The following is a 22,464-nucleotide window of genomic DNA, read 5'->3' as shown; positions in this document are numbered from 1 at the left end:
CTAGTTTCTAACACTGTCATGCAGGACTCTCTCTGTCATGCAGGACTCTCTCTGTCATCTGGTCATGATGGCTCTCACGAGTCATGCTGACTCCTAGGCTAGGTGAAACTATGTTCAACACTGGCTGATTGCTATTCAAAAATACCTAAGGATTCATCTTGTAATAAAGTATGATAGAGACAACATTTCAGACTGGTTTTTTTCACTGATTGTCATCCAAAACATCCCACAGATATTTTTCACTGTGATCATCCAGCATGACTATCTCTGTCACATTCTATCTCTACCATATCTAAACAGGAAGTCTGTGACTTAAGCCATTAGTCTGGCGCCCAAGTCTAGCAAAATTCTGTTCAGTCTAGAAAGCTTAGCTAATATAAAATGATAATGATGTTTACATTATTTCTTTAATATTTATTTATTTTCATTTTCATATTGTTTATTGACTATCATGGTTCATCCTTTATCAATCTATTTATCAGCTGTTAAAAAGATTTTTTATGAACAAAATCTAACAATGAAAAAAAACTGACAATCTAGACATGTCAAGATAATATTTTTTAACTGAAACAAAACAAAATCTATGATTTATATTATCATAACTCATGCTGTCAAATACATATTAATTAAAATACTGTTTAAGAATTAGGCTGTTATACTGATCTTACTAGACCATTGTAGACTGGAAGAAACTTTACAAGACTTTGGCTTCAGGCTTAACTCACAAACTGTATCAACTGTATCATTGGCACAAAAAAACCCTTGAAATTTAATGTTACCCAAACACTATTAGTGTCATGGAACAGCACACAATTCCGTTTCAGCAAACAAGTACTTTCTCATTCCTGTCAACTCCTATGCGTTATAAGTATTAGAGGTTCTCTTGACGTTCATGTTGTGATGTAATTCACTTGTTTTGGAGATTTCGGGGCACAACACAAATTGTTGGATATGACCCAAATATATTTTAGGCATGCTTGTCATAATAACAGGCTAATATGACCCCATAACCTCCATTAAATGAAAAGGTCTGTTCATGTGTGGATGGTATCATAAAAAGTTGGATACGAACAAATTTGATCATGTTGACATTAGTCAACATACCATTAAAGTTGGATATAACAGGTCCTGGTCAGCCTGACCTGACCTTCACCATGACTGCCACTGAAGTGCTACAAATAAAGTCAAGGCTGATGAGCCCCAATCTGAATCACCTGACCTACTACAACAGACATGTGACAACTTGCTTGTGTTTATGAATGATGATAGACTTGCTCATGTTCATCTCGTCGTGATGGCAAGTAACAGGGATGGGCAAAGAAAGAGTTTGCACCCATCCCACCTCCACGAATGAAGTTGTTCAGAGATTTATTGGCTTCCAAAGTGGTTCATATGACATTACACACAGCAATGCACAGCCACTTAAATCACAAGCAGTTGTTTTGCAAATTCATTTTCCACTTAACAAGTAATTATTTCATTCCATTTGCACAATAAGCTGCTGGACAGCATAAACACAATGTTGAAATCTGAAATCTTGTTGACTGGACATGTAGGTCGTGGCTTAATGCTGGGGCTGACTAGGAGAGGTAGGTTGTGGCTTAATGCCGGAGTTGACTAGGAGAGGTAGGATGTGGCTTAATGCCGGGGCTGACTAGGAGAGGTAGGTCGTGGCTTAATGCCGGGGCTGACTAGGAGAGGAAGGATGTGGCTTAATGCCGGAGTTGACTAGGAGAGGTAGGATGTGGCTTAATGCCGGGGCTGACTAGGAGAGGTAGGATGTGGCTTAATGCTGGGGCTGACTAGGAGAGGTAGGTCGTGGCTTAATGCCGGGGCTGACTAGGAGAGGAAGGATGTGGCTTAATGCCGGAATTGACTAGGAGAGGTAGGATGTGGCTTAATGCCGGGGCTGACTAGGAGAGGTAGGATGTGGCTTAATGCCGGGGCTGACTAGGAGAGGTAGGTCGTGGCTTAATGCCGGGGCTGACTAGGAGAGGTAGGATGTGGTTTAATGCTGGGGCTGACTAGGAGAGGTAGGATGTGGCTTAATGCCGGGGCTGACTAGGAGAGGTAGGTTGTGGCTTAATGCCGGAGTTGACTAGGAGAGGTAGGATGTGGCTTAATGCCGGGGCTGACTAGGAGAGGTAGGATGTGGCTTAATGCCGGGGCTGACTAGGAGAGGTAGGTCGTGGCTTAATGCCGGGGCTGACTAGGAGAGGTAGGATGTGGCTTAATGCCGGGGCTGACTAGGAGAGGTAGGATGTGGCTTAATGCCGGGGCTGACTAGGAGAGGTAGGATGTGGCTTAATGCTGGGGCTGACTAGGAGAGGTAGGATGTGGCTTAATGCCGGGGCTGACTAGGAGAGGTAGGTTGTGGCTTAATGCCGGAGTTGACTAGGAGAGGTAGGATGTGGCTGAATGCCGGGGCTGACTAGGAGAGGTAGGATGTGGCTTAATGCCTGAGCTGAGTAGGAGAGGTAGGATGTGGCTTAATGCCGGGGCTGACTAGGAGAGGAAGGATGTGGCTTAATGCCGGGACTGACTAGGAGAGGTAGGATGTGGCTTAATGCCGGGGCTGACTAGGAGAGGTAGGATTTGGCTTAATGCCTGAGCTGATTAGGAGAGGAAGGATGTGGCTTAATGCCTAAGCTGAATAGGAGAGGAAGGATGTGGCTTAATGCCTGAGCTGACTAGGAGAGGTAGGGTGTGGCTAAATGCCTGAGCTGACTAGGAGAGGTAGGATGTGGCTTAATGCTGGGGCTGACTAGGAGAGGTAGGGTGTGGCTTAATGCTGGGGCTGACTAGGAGAGGTAGGGTGTGGCTTAATGCCTGAGCTGTCTAGGACAGGTAGGATGTGGTTTAATGCAAGCTTACTAGGACAGGTAGGATGTGGCTTGATAAATTAATTCATTCATTAATGTATCCAGGTCTTACAAATGTTGGTTCTACTTATGGTTGTGGAAGAAATGGAAAGCAGTCAAGTCACTTCTGATACATGATATGATTATTCAATGAGGAAAATATACATGATGAGATTTATTTAGGATTCCACAAAAACAAGGGCCATTGACAGGAAATTGGGGGGGAAAATGTAACTGTGTTCAAAACTGGAATTAAATTCAGTTCTTTTTTTCAAAATCAATGCATTGCATTCAGTGAAATAGTGTTTATTATCATGATTATAATTTATAGCCGCTATCTCTTTATATTTCCTGATTTCTGGTATCAGTGAAATGGAAGTCTCTCTATAAAAGCCATAAGAGTAACGTAACATTTTCTAATATGAATTAGCAAACTTTTAAATCGAAATCGGGATTTGTAACAGACATTTGCTGCAGATTTGGGGCCAAATATTGGCCCCTGAGCAGGTCTAGATAAATCCCTGTACTTGGAAGAATCTTCAACATCAATCATGTATGAAAGTTTTATAACCTGACTAACCTATCATAGAAAAAAAATAACCATAATATTTTTATCAATCCATAACTAGCTGCCAAGAAAACTCATTCAGATCACGAATATATTAATTATTAGTATTTCACCTGGATGACTTTGTACAATGTTGTACTTATTACCAGGATAACCTCACATGTATCTTACAAATGAATGGTATGTATCAGTTGCACGCTGCAAATTACAAAACAAAAATTATTCACCAAGACATTTTCAAGAAACAAACATTAATGCTAATCAACTAAATTACTTTTTGCTGGGCATGAAACAACATTTATTTAACATTAGTAACCAACATTCAAACATTGTTCGCTTGTTTGTTGTTTAATGCTGCACTCGGCAATATTCCAGTTATGTGACAGCGGTCTGTAAATAATAGTGTCTGGTCCAGACAATTCAGTGATTGATATCATGAGCATCGACACACAATTGAGATACGATGACTTGCATCGATTCTTACCTTAAATGTATTCTTTCATAAATTTTTCACCAAACACTAATTACTAGTGAAAATGAGTAGTGAAAACGTAAATATTTTCATCCATTGTGCCACACTCCCAATTGTAAATCGTTAGAATGCCAGGTATTTGGCCATCCTGTCTTTGAAAAAGATGGTTTACGCACCACCGATAAGAGCACATGCAAGTATCATGATACGTATCAGATCATGAACAAGGTATCGTGATATGTATCGGATCAAGAGCAAGGTATCATGATATGTATCGGATCGCACAATTGGAGTATCAGCCCAGGCCTACAAGTCCCGATCCCACCATGCCCACTAGTCGCCTTTTACGACAAGCATAGGTTCATGAAAACCAATTCACTTGGATTTTCACGGTTCAAATTAACATGTTAACACTCTCCAATGCTGCAATGCCCAACTATGATGAAGTTGATAACAGCTTTAAACATTGGCACTAGTCCTGTAGTCCTTGCCAAACTGTTAAGGTATCATGAGGACCAGTAGAAATTTGCCATATTTATGGGTTTTGTTATGTTATCATTATAAGGACTAGTGGACCAAAACTGTTAGTTTCTAACACGGTCATAATGATTCTGTTCCATGCTAAGATGTTTTAAGAAGTGGGGAGGAGAAATGGGGTTTAACGTCGCGTCCAAGATTATTGCACTGATATAGCCACGTGCATGTACGTGTGTGTGTTTGTGTGGCTGCTTCTACAAGTCTGGACTGATGCCGATTTATAGTGCTAGCTCACTGAGATACCATGCCGCAGTTTAACATGGATACCCCACTCAGACACAGTATACTGACTCCGAGCCGACCAGTCCTTGTTTTAGCCCCTTAATGCCAAGCGCCAGACAGGGTAAAAACAAGTCTTTTAACGTCTTTTGATATGACACGGTCAGGGATCGAAACACGGACCTTCCGCTGTCCGGGCGGACGCTCTACCACTTGACCATGGAGGTGGTCCAGATGTTTTAAGAACGACCAGAAGGGTCATATGGAATGGGGCACACAGAGAGAAATGTATATTCACAGATGTTTAGGTGCACCTTTTTGAACTTATCATTGATAAGTGAGAGAAATAAACTGAAATACTTTTGATCCATCTTCAAACTTTGTGAATATAATTTCACCATGCGCCAGATAATAAGTAGTTGTAATCTAGAAAATTAATTCCCTTTCATTTCATTGATATAGATAATACTTGCTTAAACTTTGAATTGCAGGGTTCGTTTCATGAATCATGCTGTGCATTTTGTCCAGCTTACTTGGTTGAAAGTACATTTTCCATTGGCCATAATTAACATCATCACAAAGTAGATGTTAAAATAAATTATATCTTGGTATGCCAATAAGGCACAGGAACGTATCTTAATTGTGCCATTACTCTTATTATTGTGCTTGGCACTGCAGTAGACATAACTGATGGAATTGTGAACCCAAGTGTAACAAAAAATATCATTACCATTCATTTAGCATGTGTTTAGGTGTCAAATATGTATAACATTTATTGACTTGCAAATGCTCCGTGACATGCTAACATGAACCTCTGATTCAACAGTTGGGGTTAATTCGGTAACAACCCCCCAAACCCTCGTGTTTCACTACAGCCATCTGTTAGTTCTTCCTGGCCGAACAGAAATCTTCAATGACTTCAATGATAATTTGTTTACTAAAATATTTACCATGGTTACCCACATTGTTACAAGAAACCAACAGCTGGAACTTGCGCCAGACAAGGGACATATAGTGCATTTCAGATCAAACCCTACATGTAAGATTACATATATACGACTCAGTGTATAGATTGGGCCCTAAAAGAATGGGGTTCCCACTGGACGTGGTAGCTGCACCACTGAAGGCATAAAGCGCCATCCAATGGAAGTTTGCACACACACCTACCCCACGCCCCAGGAATTTTTTTCAAATGTAGACATAAAATGGTGTACTTTAGGTCATTCTGTGCCCAAATAAATTGTCTGTTTAAAACCTTTAAGTGTCTGTTTTTATGTGTGTATGGGACGGCATAAACGCAAACATTGCCACTCAAAAGAAGTTCAAGAACACACAATTCTTTCGTATTACAATACTTGATCTGTCTGGCATGACAGATAAACAGTATTATGTGAAAATTTGTCATTCTGTAATTTCTTTTTAGAAGTATATATACCGTATATCGCTGTGTATAAGGCGACCCCACGTATAAGACGACCCCCCTGTACACGCCTTAAAAATCAACCCAAAATCCTATACTCCGTGTATAAGGCGACCTGGAATGAAACACATCACCAGTCTGACTGATATACCGGTAGAAGATTTAACGTGCTCTTGCCGACTGTAGCGTATTTCGAACACGGACATCACAAATTAGTTAGTTAGTTACTGTGGAGATTTAATGTGCGCTTTCCGACTGATGCGTATTTCGCACACATCACAAGTGCACACCCAAACCTTATATATGCAATAAAAATATGTTTATCTTGCGTTGGTTTTTTTTCTACAATGATAGGTCGCGTGTGTAACTCCGGCACACGTCGCCATTTTGTGTTTACACGGTACGACACCAAATTGTGCCCGTAAAATAAAATTCATTTATGAAGTAATAACATATAAGAGACAATGGTGAGTAATTTAATCGCCAATTAACTATGTTGTAACTAACTAGGCTTATGTTTGCTTCACATTCAGCGTGTTTATTCCACAATCACTTGTCCACACCGTCTCCAACACTTGTTAATACAACTGTAAAAACAGCGGGAATTGATTTCAGCTTCACCGGTTATCACATGTTAGGTCACATGTGCAATATGCAAATGATTACCGGTACTTCCGGCTCTCTACTCACGGATGTTGATTGTTTTACCGTGTCAGCTGGTTTGACAATCTGCATCGAGGAGAGGGTCATTTCAACTTTATTTGCAGAAATTATTAAACTTTATTCAAGGAAAAGAGATACAAATCATGTTTATGTATGGAAATAGTTATTTGAACAGTTATTTAGGATGAAATGCGAAGTTTTATTGTCAAATGCTGGGCTGGCTATCGGACGCCGGTTGACATCGCCAGTGGAAAAAAATGTGAGATCTTCGACTCCGTGTATAAGACGACCCCCCTTCTTAGCCCCCTCATTTTAGGTACGAAAAACTCGCCTTATACACAGCGATATACGGTAAACAGTCTGTGCCCAAAAGGTTTCTGTCTGCAAGCCTGAATGTGGCTCAAGTATTATCTGTAGATTTTGTTATTATTCGAGTATTATTTGCCAAGACTACTATACTTTTTACTAGACTCTGGTTTTGGGCTTGTTGCTAAATTTGTTGATGAACAGTTGTATATATAAAATGTGGCTTGGACAAATCCACTGTGACAGTGTCTGTGTGAAACACTCCCTAGCTTCACTGTGTTTCCTCAGAGGGAGTGAGCCGACAGGTTGAAGGTACTTTGAGAGTCAGAGAGTGAGAAACGTTTCATGTGGCTTTGAGAAGATGAACAGACTGCTGAAACACAAGAGTATGGTGCTGACACACCTTGGACTCAAATCAGGATGAATCCGGTATTTGAACCCACCCTTGCCACAAGTCAGTGAGTGCAATATTGCTGTGATAATCATAATCCTAGCACAGGACCCCAAGAATGGACTTTGCAAGTAGTCACCCTGTGTAGAATTCATCTTCAACAAGTTTGTCAGTAACATGAGTAAGTAGCAGGGCTCGAAAAATCGACTCATCCAGGTGTATTGACGAGTGGTAGCATGTGCAGGGTGAGAAAGAAGTGAAGAAACACTCGTCGTGCGAGTACATTTATTTCAATCGTATCAATTCATCTATAATCGTTTTCAATAAAATATGTAAGATAATTTTGAACCTCATTTCATTTTCATTTCTCGTACATTCGTAGTAATAATAATGATACATATATCACTTATATAATAAATAAACAGCACACTTGGGAACTGTCTGTTGAAGAAATAAAGAAAAAGTGTGTTTGCGCAGCAGGCCTCCAAACCTTTTAAAGGGATGTAATAACATTTATTATTTGTGGTGAAAGCGACTCATTACTGATTCTCAAATGTCAAAGTGAAAGTGAAGGGTCATGGCTGTTTTTAATAGAGAATGGTGTGGTTGACAAGAAAAAACATGATTTAATTACCAAACAAACCAAAAAATTAATTAATTTTTTTAAAATAGGTATGACTGTTAAAAACGAAAACAAAATGTTCATGGTTGAGTGTCTTTGAATGGGCAGAAATGAATGTCAATGGCAGTGACTGTGCATTATTTGTACTGTCCGTTATACCGTGTATACATACTCACAACTCAAAGGTTAGTCACAGAAAATTGTAATAATGACTGAGAACATGAAACTGTATTAAAGAAGTTGTTATCCATAAAATTGTGTCTACCTTGTCATCCGTCAACTTCTAAGTAATGACTATCAAACAATTCATAAAACTGTAAAGTGAAACTATTGCAGGTAAAGTACAAAATAGTGTCTACTAGCCCTGCTTCACAAGTTGGGTTGAAGACAATGTTTGAGCCGTGTTGACTACAAAGCACAGTTACTTCTAATACTACACAAAGGAAGTGAAAGAACATGGCATGACAGATTAACTATAAACAGTGTTCCCGTGTACAGGTAATTACCAGTTTTTTACCGGTAAATTTAGGTTTGGACTGGTAATTCAGGTGACTGCTAGTCCCTCTGGCAAATAAAGATCCTTATAATATAAATCTTTGTTGTTGAACAAAACATCAGTGATATTCATAGAAATATATTTTTTTAAGAAGTCAGCTTGTCTGTTACTATCAGGTCACCACCCCCTTGTCTTTTCTTAGTGCAAGGAAATAACATTTCACTTTGCTTTGAGGTTAAATATCAATTTGTAGTGACTTTGTCTCGAAATATTAAAAAAAGAGAGAAAATTGTGACTGAAGTTTGTGTGAATGACATGTAGATCCAACTAAGTTATTTCAGAGATGACTCATTGCACTGAACATGATGTTGAAAGAATTAAAACCAGCTAATTTTCTTACATTTTTTATTTGTTGAAAGTTGGGACTGACAAAAATTAGTAGGGACTGGTAATGTTTAGAGTTGCCAGTCCACCAGGACTGGCAGTTTCAAAAGCCAGGGGGAACGCTGTATAAAGTAATACTAGTAGCAAGAAAACAGGTGTGATTTTACATCTTTTGAGTAGTATATGCATTTAATCAAAAGCTGGATTCTAAGAAATCAGACAGAGATGAAAATCTCATTAATAGAATTGTCTAATCTACAAACCATAAAGGGCGTGCGACCAGATACTCACTTGTTAAACATGTGGTTGTCCACTCTGATCTTGCTGAAGGCCTTGAAGTCATCAGGCATGAGCATCACGCGCAGGTTCACATGGTTCAACTCATTTACCTGAAACAACACATCACACATTAGCTGATGTCAGAAACACATCACACATCAGCTGATGTCAACAACACATCACACATCAGCTGATGTCAACAACACATCACACATCAGCTGATGTCAACAACACATCACACATCACCTGATGTCAACACATCGCACATCAGCTGATGTCAACACATCGCACATCAGCTGATGTCAACAACACATCACACATCAGCTGATGTCAACAACACATCACACATCAGCTGATGTCAACACATCGCACATCAGCTGATGTCAACAACACATCACACATCAGCTGATGTCAACACATCACACATCAGCTGATGTCAACAACACATCACACATCAGCCGATGTCAACAACACATCACACATCACCCGATGTCAACAACACATCGCACATCAGCTGATGTCAACAACACATCACACATCAGCTGATGTCAACAACACATCACACATCAGCTGATGTCAACAACACATCACACATCAGCTGATGTCAACAACACATCACACATCACCCGATGTCAACAACACATCGCACATCAGCTGATGTCAACAACACATCACACATCACCCGATGTCAACAACACATCACACATCAGCTGATGTCAACAACACATCACACATCAGCTGATGTCAACACATCGCACATCAGCTGATGTCAACAACACATCACACATCACCCGATGTCAACAACACATCGCACATCAGCTGATGTCAACAACACATCACACATCACCTGATGTCAACAACACATCACACATCAGCTGATGTCAACAACACATCGCACATCAGCTGATGTCAACAACACATCGCACATCAGCTGATGTCAACAACACATCGCACATCAGCTGATGTCAACAACACATCGCACATCAGCTGATGTCAACAACACATCGCACATCAGCTGATGTCAACAACACATCACACATCAGCTGATGCCAACACATCGCACATCAGCTAATGTGAACAACTCATCACACATCAGCTGATGTCAACAACACATCACACATCACCCGATGTCAACAACACATCACACATCACCTGATGTCAACAACATATCACACATCACCCGATGTCAACAACACATCACACATCACCCGATGTCAACAACACATCACACATCACCTGATGTCAACAACACATCGCACATCACCCGATGTCAACAACACATCACACATCAGCTGATGTCAACAACACATCACACATCACCTGATGTCAACAACACATCACCTGATGTCAACAACACATCACCTGATGTCAACAACACATCACACATCAGCTGATGTCAACAACACATCACACATCACCTGATGTCAACAACACATCACACATCAGCTGATGTCAACAACACATCGCACATCAGCTGATGTCAACAACACATCGCACATCAGCTGATGTCAACAACACATCGCACATCAGCTGATGTCAACAACACATCGCACATCACCTGATGTCAACAACACATCACCTGATGTCAACAACACATCACACATCAGCTGATGTCAACAACACATCACACATCACCTGATGTCAACAACACATCGCACATCAGCTGATGTCAACAACACATCGCACATCAGCTGATGTCAACAACACATCGCACATCAGCTGATGTCAACAACACATCGCACATCAGCTGATGTCAACAACACATCGCACATCACCTGATGTCAACAACACATTGCACATCAGCTGATGTCAATCACACATCACCTGATGTCAACAACACATCACACATCAGCTGATGTCAACAACACATCGCACATCAGCTGATGTCAACAACACATCACACATCAGCTGATGTCAACAACACATCGCACATCAGCTGATGTCAACAACACATCACACATCAGCTGATGTCAACAACACATCACACATCAGCTGATGTCAACAACACATCCCACATCAGCTGATGTCAACAACACATCACACATCACCCGATGTCAACAACACATCACCCGATGTCAACAACACATCAGCTGATGTCAACACATCGCACATCAGCTAATGTGAACAACTCATCACACATCAGCTGATGTCAACAACACATCACACATCACCTGATGTCAACAACACATCACACATCACCTGATGTCAACAACACATCACACATCAGCTGATGTCAACAACACATCACACATCAGCTGATGTCAACTACACATCACACATCACCCGATGTCAACAACACATCACACATCAGCTGATGTCAACAACACATCACACATCACCCGATGTCAACAACACATCACACATCAGCTGATGTCAACAACACATCACACATCAGCTGATGTCAACAACACATCACACATCAGCTGATGTCAACAAGTGTATTGCAGGGTTCCCCCTAGAATCCAATATCTGAGAGTCACCTTGACTCAGCCTATGAATTTTTGGGAGTCGAAAATATTTTTTGAGAGTCAAATGTATTAATGAAATTCAAAGTGTTCACTGTTAATGTTACACTTAAAGTTAAGTATCTTTTAAATATTATATGTCTCTAATTTAAGTTAACAAGTGCTAATTAATGTTCTCAGCTGCTTGTACTACAGAGAAATAAAGGATATATGAATGAAAAACATAGTTTGTTGGTTTTATTTTTTCACAATCTCTAATTACTTCACAGCTCATGAAACAATTTACAGTGACACTAATACCATGTGAATACAGGATGAATAAATAACATCAGTCTCAACTGCGAGACATAATTTTTAATCATGGATGGATATTAAAATACATTTCATGTCAGATTATAATTTAATACCACTAACTCATTTACATGTTTTATCTAGTTATCTTGTATTATCTATCAACAGTGATGTTGAACTGAAGAATTGTGAACACTCGTAATATTTTCTGGTTGAATACAGTTTATTAGCAACAACAAACACGCCCAAAGCTTTACATTTCGGATATACCATATTTATTCGTGTATAATACGCACCCCTAATTATGGGCAATTAAATCCTGAAAAATATATCTCTCATGTATAATACTCACAGACTTTTCTCGAGTCTCCTTTCAGACTGTCATGATCCGTCATCGGAAATAGCATAACAAATCCGAAAAGAATTATGCAATTTATTCCTGTTGGTACACTATCTGGTAATAAAAATTTGTTCTCTGTATATCTGACCTTATGTTTGTCATCTATTTTATTAATTTCAATTAAAATTTCATTCAATAATGTTTACCTAAATTTCGGCTAAAACATGTGTCCCTCCGATACTTACAACTTCCGTTTACCCCGTTCCATAGGTTCCGCTTAACCACATACTGTGACCACGCCAAATCACATTATTCACCGCAACAATGATAATATTTTCTTCTGTTTCATTTTTTACGTGTCTACACATCTAGATAAACATGTCATGGTTAACTTTTAGTGAGAAAATATGCTGAAATGTGAAAAACCTTGTCCATTTGCGGAGTTTTCCTTTGTTTACATCACATGCTGTCATCGAAGCCACACGGAGTTTGAGAGTTACGTTCACTTTGATAAATAATATATTTTGTCGTGTACCTCACAGTCGCACAGTTTTAGTAGCATATCTATATAATTATGCAAAACAATATGTAAAGCTCCCGGCTGTTCTGATTTAAGCGTTTGTTTTAAAACGAGAGAAAAGTCTGGTCATGTGACAGGCTATGCAAATTAGCCCGTGGCAGTGGTGTTATGCGAAGTTAAGTTAATTCTAAACACGATGATTAATTAAAAACTAGACATAATTTTTAAGATGTTTGCATATATTGTCTTCAGAAAATGTTTATAAATTAAGTTCAGGTGAGTAGTTGTAATATTTTCATTCCAAAGCTGGTAAACAACAACAAAGATGTTTTGAAAATGCGTCAGTCTCGACCCAGTCATTTATTTCTGGACGTATTTTTCCTTAACTGAGAGTCATATACGCAAGAATTCTGCGTCAGGGAAAACCCTGTTATTGGTTTTAGTGGATAACAAAGTCTGTATTGAGTGAGTGAGTGAGTTGGGTTTAACCCCGCTTTTAACAGTATTCCAGTCATATTGCAGCGTGTCAGCTTCATGTGGGAGGAAAGCCCGAAGTGATGCAGGTCTCAGACGTTTACCCACTTCGGTGAAACCCACGAGCACGGGTATGGTGCTGACAAACCTAGAAACATAATTGGGGCAAACCGGGATTCGAACCCACAACCATAGGTTTCTGGTGTGTCCAAGGGACGCAACTCTGCACAGCGAATCGCGGCGCCTTAGACGACTGGGCCACCCGTTCCCCCAAGTGTGTATTGAAAGTGTATTGGTGTTTTATTGGATAACTGGTGAGGTGAAATTGGTTTTAACGTCACATCCAAGATTAGTTTGTGTGTGTTAGTGTTAGTGTTAGTGTTAGTGTGTGTTAGTGTTAGTGTGTGTGTGTGTGTGTGTGAGGGAGATATATATTGTTTCATACCAATGTGTGTATTGAAGGCGCTATTTGTTCTGGATGACTTAGACAGATGTTAGGCGAATGGACAATGCTGATTGGTCAATAAGCAAACACTTTCAAAAGAGGAAAACTAAAGCAAATGGTATCACACTCAACTCAATGTTAACATGCGTAAACATGCTAAAATTCAAATCACAGGAAGTTCAAATGGACTTCAATTGCTCAATGTCAACTCAATCAAGATCAATACAGATCAAGTCTGGGCAAAAATTCTCTTAGACTGAACTTGTATTTTGACATTATTTACAGTGGATGTTAGTCATAGAATAAGCACAAGTAAAAGCTGTTCTTCATTTTAATAAGAATTTACTAGACAGGGGTTTCAGACCAGTGGATAATGTCACAGACTGCACATCAATACTGATAACATCCCATCTGTATCAATACACCCAAGGCATCAAATATAACACTTGGAATTAATGTTGGAAATCAGTAAGGCCACTTATTCCAGTCCCTATTTCAGATAAACTCAAGGCTTAATCTTTATGATCCTGTGACCTGAGATCCTGAACCTGGTTCCCCTTCAGTTCCGATCACCCAAAAGACCATTCCCCTGATGGGGCCGGCAACCATCAAGAAGACCTTCTTCACTCAATACCCAACACCACTTCCCTATATTCCTGGTGTGAGTCTAAGCCCAGTACCTCTATCACTGGTATCAGTGTTGATCTGTACCCCTAGGCTGTGTAATATTGCCAGAACAAGTTAGTATCCCAAAGCTGTATATTGCATCTTAATCATAATGGATATCAAATATATCCTGCTATGGATATGAAAATAGTTTCATCCAGATTTTGTGTTGACAATGAGAATTGAACGAAAGAACTAATTTTTTTCAGCACTCATCCAGATTATCAACATGATGATAATAGGTTCATTACATACATTGCACATCATTACACATTTAGTGATCATTAGGGCTGCAACAAATACACTATGAGGCGAATACGATTTGTATCACGAAAAATAGGGTAACAAATGTGAATATTATTCAGCAGTTGATGTATTATTTGTTATATTCAATAAAACAAAAGCAACACAAATTATTTGATATGGTTTGTTAATTATTAACATATTATACATTTATATACTTCAGTTATCCAGGTACTAGTATCTGCTCAAATGTGACAATGACCAGTGACCACATTACCATGATTACTGTCAAATTAAATATTATAAGAGTGTTGTCTTTGAAGAAATCTATGTATATAATATGTTCTTATGGATACTTTTAGATACAGGGTATGTAAATAAACATGAAATGCATATTCATAAACATTCGATTCTATTGGTCACGAATAACGAATTCAATTCATGAATGAATACTTTTCGTATATGCGAGTGAATCGTTACAGCCCTAGTCATCGTATACAAGAAATACAGACCTACATATTAATATTTTGAAACACTATTTAGTAGTGCAAGACCTATGTCACTACGCCTCTGAGTTTTGTTAATAACATGTGAATATTTAGCAATCAGTGTACTTGTCTGGTATTGTCATGCTAATACTAACCCCTAAATAGAGAGTAATCAGTGCTAGCTAAATAAGAGGCCTAACTTGACCGCCCTTGCAGGTGTTCATCATTTACAAATGAATCCATATATTACGTACACATTATCCTATTATCTATAGACTAAGCTGACATCAGCAAGTTTTCCTTGTTCTATGATTAGGACTCATTGTTAGTGTTCCTTGTAATGTAATGAGGTCAGGATGACATCACATGCACTTTAATAATGGCTGTCATAACATTAGCCACAAGTCTGAAGCCTGAGACTCAGCCTGGTATGTAGGGGTGACTATTGGACTGGAAATCACTATTGCAAGCAACTATTCCTATAAATATTGATAGTTTTCAGTGTATCATTTTAGACAGATTTTAGAATTGAATCAAACCTTGGAACTGAAGTTTCCTTTGAAAGTGCCAACCATAAGACTTCCAAACACTCAATTTCAACCTAAGTTTGTCAAAACTTCACTTGACTGTCGGCCTCCACCATTTTACTTTAAGAAAGACTGGTTGCTAACCATCAAGGGCAGTTAACTCTAATCTCACTTGGCTGTGTTCGCGAGCGTGTTTCAGTGACTCAAACGCATGATATGATAAATACAATCGAAACTATCGCTATTCCTAACTGAAATCGATACCATTTGATTGGAAACTGATTTATCAAAAGATTTATTGACTTTAAGTTCTTACCAATAGCAATTTATCGATATTTTGATTTATCGTGACACCCTTACTGGTATGTTCAGCTGGTAAAAGTGCATATTATTCTATCAACACTAACATCAACTGAAAATGATGTCGAGAGACAGGTTCAGGCTACTATCAGAGCATACTCGAAGGTTTTTGACACAGACTGAAGCTTATTTATTATGCTCTTGGGTTGCATGTATGACTACAGGGAATAATTGGGATTCCATTACTAAACCCTTTATCTGTTCTACCAAGATGAACTCACATAAGACAAATAGTCTGTTTCTTGTAAAAGCTATGGTTCATTGCGGCCTTTGGCCCCCTCCAGTTGTATCTACAACAGGGTTCATACACTTTTCTTCATAGACAAATTTCCAGGGTATTATGCCATTTTCCCATCATGTAATACTATGAACTCAGAATAACAGAATAACACTGAAAAGGGACAATAGTTGACATATTTATTTTCCTGTCACTGATACATCATTGAGTGAGTGAGTGAGTGAGTTGGGTTTAATACCCCTTCTAACAGTATTCCAGTTACATCGCGGCGAGTCAGCTTAATGTGGGAGGAATGCTCGAAGTGATGCAGGTCTCAGACGTTTACCACTTCGGTGAAAGCCACAAGCTAAGGCATGGTGCTGACAAACCTAGAAATATCATCGGGGCAAACCAGGATTCGAACCCACAATTATAGGTTCCTGGCGTGCCCAAGGAACACAACTCTGCACAGCGAATTGCGGCACCTTAGACGACTGGGCCAGCCATGTCCCCACTGATACATCACCAGAAACCATGACATTAACATTTTTCTATTTTCTAAAACTACTCCAGGCCTATGAAACTCAAACTAAAATTCCATGACTTTTCCAGGATGTCATGACACTGCTACATGGTAAACAAAGGCATGCATACTACAAGCACTAGTGATGCACTCCTTCAGCATGTTCAGTCCCTAGCACTCATCCAACTTTGACATGTTGGAAGGAAGGTGCTATAGCCATGATAGCACTTGTTTCAAATGATTGTATGATTCTAATAGTAAGTTCAATCTGCATATACTTAAAGTTAACATGGTTAAAGAACAAAACGCAATAAGAAATGTTTTGATTTAAACATACCACATTTACAAGTTAATAAGCGTACATGCAGGGATAGAAATTAGCACTGGCCCTGACAGTTTGGTTAATGTTAAAGGTATCCTAACATACATAAGAGCTAGTAGAATTTCAAACATTTCGGGAGGTATTGCTGTATGTTATCACTTTTTGGGCTTGTAGACATGGTAGATGTTCTTTATTAATTTCCATCCTTGACATGGATTTCAAAATTAAGTTTAATCCCATGGAGTGTGAAGTGTAATTTGTGTCAAGTAGATTGTAAATAATTCACATTTGACTCATGACAAAATGATCGATATAATACATGATGTCCATAATCTCTTAAGAATTAAGACGACTGAAACATTTAGATAACCTGGCAAAAACATTCATGCATGAAGCTCTTAAACTTTTATCAATTTGTTTGTTTGCTTCTTGTTTAATGCCGCACTCAGCAATATGATGGTGGTTTGTAAATAATCGAGTCTGGACCAGACAATCCAGTGATTGACATCGTGAACATCGATCCACGCAATTGGGATACGATGACATCAATCAACCAAGTCAGAGAACCTGACCACCCGATCCCGTTAGTCGCCTTTAAAGACAATCATAGTTGTTTTTTGCGTTAGCATGGGTTGCTGAAGACCTATGTTGATGTATTTGATATCAAAAGATACAAGGGTGTTTATTCTATTATCATCCAAAACCATTCTTTCAGATTTTTCAGTTTGTAAACAGTAATAACCAGTGTCTCTGAGTGTAGAAAGTACAGCTAACAGGGGTAAATTTAACAACAAATTTGTATATAGCCAGCAGGGCTTGCTGCTTCTAAATGTCACCAGCCCTTCTCCAAACTAACGGGCCTACAAACAACTACACTTACGTTTCAGCAATGACCCATTGTATTTGAAAATGTGGGGCTTTCTTTTCAAATTTAGGGGCTAAAACCACGAGGCCCCAGCCTAGAATTATCCCTGAGCAATATTTCCTTGAAAATATCTCTTGATCTCATTCAGGTGATTTTGTAATGTAAAATGTTATAATTTTAATGGTCACATGTCCAAGACAAGTAAAACTGTGCAAGGATTAAACATATGCACTTGTCAGGTTTACGTCTACCATGTCTACAGTGTCCTTGAGTAAAATACATCACTTATTAGCAGAAAACCTCAACACGTCAAGGACTGTCCTAATTTGAAACACCGAGTCAAGTAATAAGAACCATGTTATAGTGTATCATGTATGTTATCGTGATCATCATGACTTGTCAAAATGAATTTTCTTAATCAGACTCCCTACTGCAAGCACAGCATGGCTATTGAACACCATGTATATATTCCATACAGCAGCATCTTATATTAATACAGGGACTTAACTAGGATTCCCTTGGTCATGTTGGTGGGTAAATTCCTAATTTCAGAGGTATTAAACATTGAATTTTAATATCATATTTAATGCACAAAGCATTAAATCTCTTCCCCTTCATTGGTTATGTCAATATAAGTCACCTCCACCAAGACATCACATTAAGTTATTACGGTATCTTATAACCATGATAATGAAAACAGCATGAATTGGGAAATGTTTAATCCCAATTTAGGAATTTTTACAGACATTTGCTGCCGAATACCATCCCCTGACCCAGTCTAGATAAGTCCCTTGTATATTTGATGTTCAATGATAATCACTTATGTATACAACTGACACAAACATGATAAATGATGAGACGGGTGTTCATATTGTTGACACACTGATACATTACTTGACTATGATATCAAGAGATAAGAGATAAGTGACAGTCAAAATGATACTGCAAATGCTGTGGCTGTCCTTGACATGGACTTATATAATCAGTGTACCTCGGCAGTGATATACACGACCAGGTATTATGCTTCGACAATGGACACCAGTTAAAATTTTAAAGGACTAAAGTCGCATAATCCCAAAATGTTACATTGTATTGCAACCTGCCAATCCCAAAAATCATATTGTTTTTTTAATTTTTCAGCCTTTAGCCAAACAATGACATACACTGGCAAATTGGAGAAACTGCAACATGATTAGAAATATATTCCTTAAAAAATATAATAGGACTCTGGGAGAGTTGTATTCAGCCAGTAACAGGTTGATTCTGTGGTAATTATCATCATCTTTATGAACACGTTTCTGAAAAAAATATAATAGCTCCTTATTTAATTTTATTTTTTAAATTATAAGCTTAACAGGTCATGTAGACATAACAGGTACCATAGAAAAGCAATATATGTACTGGTAGTGGTATTCATCATATGATAAGTAACACGATATGTTTACCAAAGTAGAATCAACTTTAACCTAAATCAACATACAGCAAAAGAAATGTTGAGTTTTATGAGACAAACAATTATTAAATAATACATTAGGCCTGGTACAAATATTTGAGAGTAACCTATTACTAATAATAGTATTAGCATTTGGACCAAAATATAGACTACATAAATCGTTCGAGCTTCCAACGTACACTGACAATATAACTATATGTATGCAAGCTCCTTAAAGGCTTCTATCACATCTGGTATGCAAAAAGTTCATTCTTAATATTTATACAAGCAAGTTCACCCTGTACACAAAGTGGGGTTAGAATAGGGTGATCTGTCATTCAGTAAACACAGCTGAATCATAAACTGGTAAACAAATCTGACAGCAACGCTGTAGGCGTGGTGTTGGAGAACAATCAACACACATGACGTTTTACCACCCTCGGGGTGGCTGACAATAACAACAAGGTACAACAATGCCGAAACAATTACAGGCAATTAAGACCTACCGTGTGATTAATTCCCCACATGAACACACTGAGCAGCGGTTCGTTTGCTCGAAACAGTTTCCAGTTCAGAGCGACGGGCTTGAGTTTTTTACTCAGTCCTTTTTTAAAGGATGCCATCCTTCTAGATATTGCACAGAGCCGGATTAAAGAGGAAATATATAGATTCACAAATATCCACTGCAATTCGATTGCTATACGTCGTAATTTCCGAACATTTTAGGTTGAATGAGCAGCTAGTGCTGCACTGAGTCCCTGTTTCAGACAATATGGCGGCCTATCGTATTGGTTACCCACAATCCCAGATTAAAGGGAGATAATCAGGAAATTCGTCTGCTACAGACAAGTGCTCGATTGCGCAGGAAACTAATAAACATAATAGCGATATATAAAAATGCTCAACATTTAGTACATGTGGATACAGTTGGTTATTGACACGGGAATGGAATATTTGCCAACACATCAATTAATAGAATAAAATATAATAATAATGATTTCATTTTATTTCAATATTTCGTTATTATTTGGTCACCCTCATTATGAGGTGATACATTTAAAAAACATAGTTATATATTTTTTTATTTCGTTTCACCTTCTGAACAAGTACAAGTTCCCCACACAAAATTTACACACAATATGACAAACTGTAAGATCTATGAAGTTCTTTATAAACACTGCAAATACGCTTACAAAATCGGATACCTTTTTGAAGAAGGAAAATAGATCTGAAATATTTTGTACGTTTTTTTCACACCTAGAATCTATACTAATCAGGATTTTCACAAAACAATATTGGTAAACAACGACATATAAACGTCTGGCCTCAACGTACATCTATTATCTACAGACATTTACTGAATGCGACAATCTAAAGCAAGGCAATATCTGCCATGCGTCATGTATCGTGTGAAATGTTCATGCTGGTTGAGTGAGTATAGTTTTACGCCGCTTTTAGCAATATTCCAGCAACGGCGGGGGACACCAGAAATGGGCTTCACACATTGTACCCATGTCGGGAATCGAACCCGGGTGTTCGGCATGACGAGCGAACGCTTTAACCACTAGGCTCCCCGACCACCCCTTGTTCATGCTTAGGGATATTCAATTTGATTGAACGTGGGGTGTTTTCTCACAACAGTCTATATCCAACACCATCAAAGAAAACTATTCATTTTATCTATTAACACACTATTTTTGACGTTTGAGTATTTTCATCATAAGAAACTATTCATATTTCTCACGACTGCCATTAAACTATTCAACTTTGCCATATCACTGAACTAACTATTGATTTAAAAATCTAAATCTTAAAATGGTAATTTAGGCTTTTACCCACATTTTGATGCAACACAACACTTTGTTACAACACTTAATGATCGCCAGTATCGGACATGTATACACCACTAGGAAATATTTATACGAAACTATCAATTACCATCCTGATCTACGAGGAACGATTTATAATAGATATAATCAGGAAGTTAGGTTTGCATTAGTACTCGCATAAATATATTGGGGTCAAACAGTTCATATATATTCCGGAACCTTGACGTTAGGAACTTTCTAGTAACGGCAGCTGATTTAAACACCTCGGTGTTGTTTACCGGGAATCCATGTTGGAATGCATATTCATTGTCTGTTGAGGGGATAGATTGGTTGGGTGCGCACGCACGCACGCACACACACACGCACGCACATTCCTGTGTCCATACACACTGAGCAATTTAAGGAATGTTATGCAGTGAGGGATACCAAAGGTAAATGTGAAACAACACTTATTTGCTGATATATTTTCAACAAAATTATTGAACATGAACTACCAAACCACGGTCTCCCAGGCTCTAGAGACAAAATTAAAAAAATAACCCAGGTCAAGTTTAGAATGATTTGGCAAGTCTTGATTGCTGAAATTAAGCATTGTTCTGGGTTCAAATTGGATTTTACAATGGATTTTGTAGATAACTATACGTTTAAAAACATTTTTTAAATAACCCAGGTCAAGTTTATAATAATTTGGCAAGTCTAGATTGCTGAAATTAGGCATTGTTCTGGGTTCAAATTACATTTTACAGTGAATTTTGTAGCTAACTATATATTAAATAGAATTTTAAAAAATAACCCAGATCAAGTTTAGATAGATTTGGCAAGTCTAGATTGCTGAAATTAAGCATTGTTCTTGGTTCAATTTGGATTTTACTCTGTATTTTGTAGATAACTATATATTTAAATAAGATAACTTTATTTCTGGGACAAAATGTTAATCTAACGCTCGGTCACCTAGTGTTTTTCTCAACCTTTGAGAAATATTCGCCTCCTTGATGAAGTTTCGAAAGAAAAAAACAATTCAAATCTTAATGTAAGTAACATGATATCCCCATACTTTGATGTCAGTTTTCATGGCGTTGTGTCGCATCTGTCAATGCAAATAATGCCTCGATTTCGGGCTAGAAAAAAATATATTCTCTTAGTCGGAGAGTGGCTCTATGAATATTGTGTTTCATTAATCCCCGATGGATGGCTCAACATCGGTAGTCGTGTTAATGTTTTTTATGTGTTTTGTACGTT

At 38.4% G+C, this 22,464-nt stretch overlaps 1 protein-coding gene across 1 annotated transcript in view; it reads right to left on the bottom strand.

The window, feature by feature from the left end:
* LOC139470168 (phosphatidylinositol 5-phosphate 4-kinase type-2 beta-like) overlaps window positions 1-20,189 on the bottom strand; it is a 55,556-nt gene extending 35,367 nt beyond the window's left edge. The window contains exons 1-2 of the mRNA XM_071252470.1: window positions 19,903-20,189; window positions 9,231-9,328 (exon numbers count right to left, since the gene is read on the bottom strand). Coding sequence (XP_071108571.1) covers window positions 9,231-9,328; window positions 19,903-20,019 — 215 coding nt within the window. The 5' untranslated portion in view covers window positions 20,020-20,189. The remainder of the gene's footprint in view (window positions 1-9,230; window positions 9,329-19,902) is intronic.
* Between the last annotated feature and the right edge of the window lie 2,275 nt (window positions 20,190-22,464).

This window comes from Haliotis cracherodii, unplaced genomic scaffold (assembly GCF_022045235.1).
Source record: "Haliotis cracherodii isolate W230 unplaced genomic scaffold, xgHalCrac1.p SCAF_20, whole genome shotgun sequence".
NCBI classification, from domain to species: domain Eukaryota; kingdom Metazoa; phylum Mollusca; class Gastropoda; order Lepetellida; family Haliotidae; genus Haliotis; species Haliotis cracherodii.
This window is presented reverse-complemented; position numbering and strand designations above follow the sequence as displayed.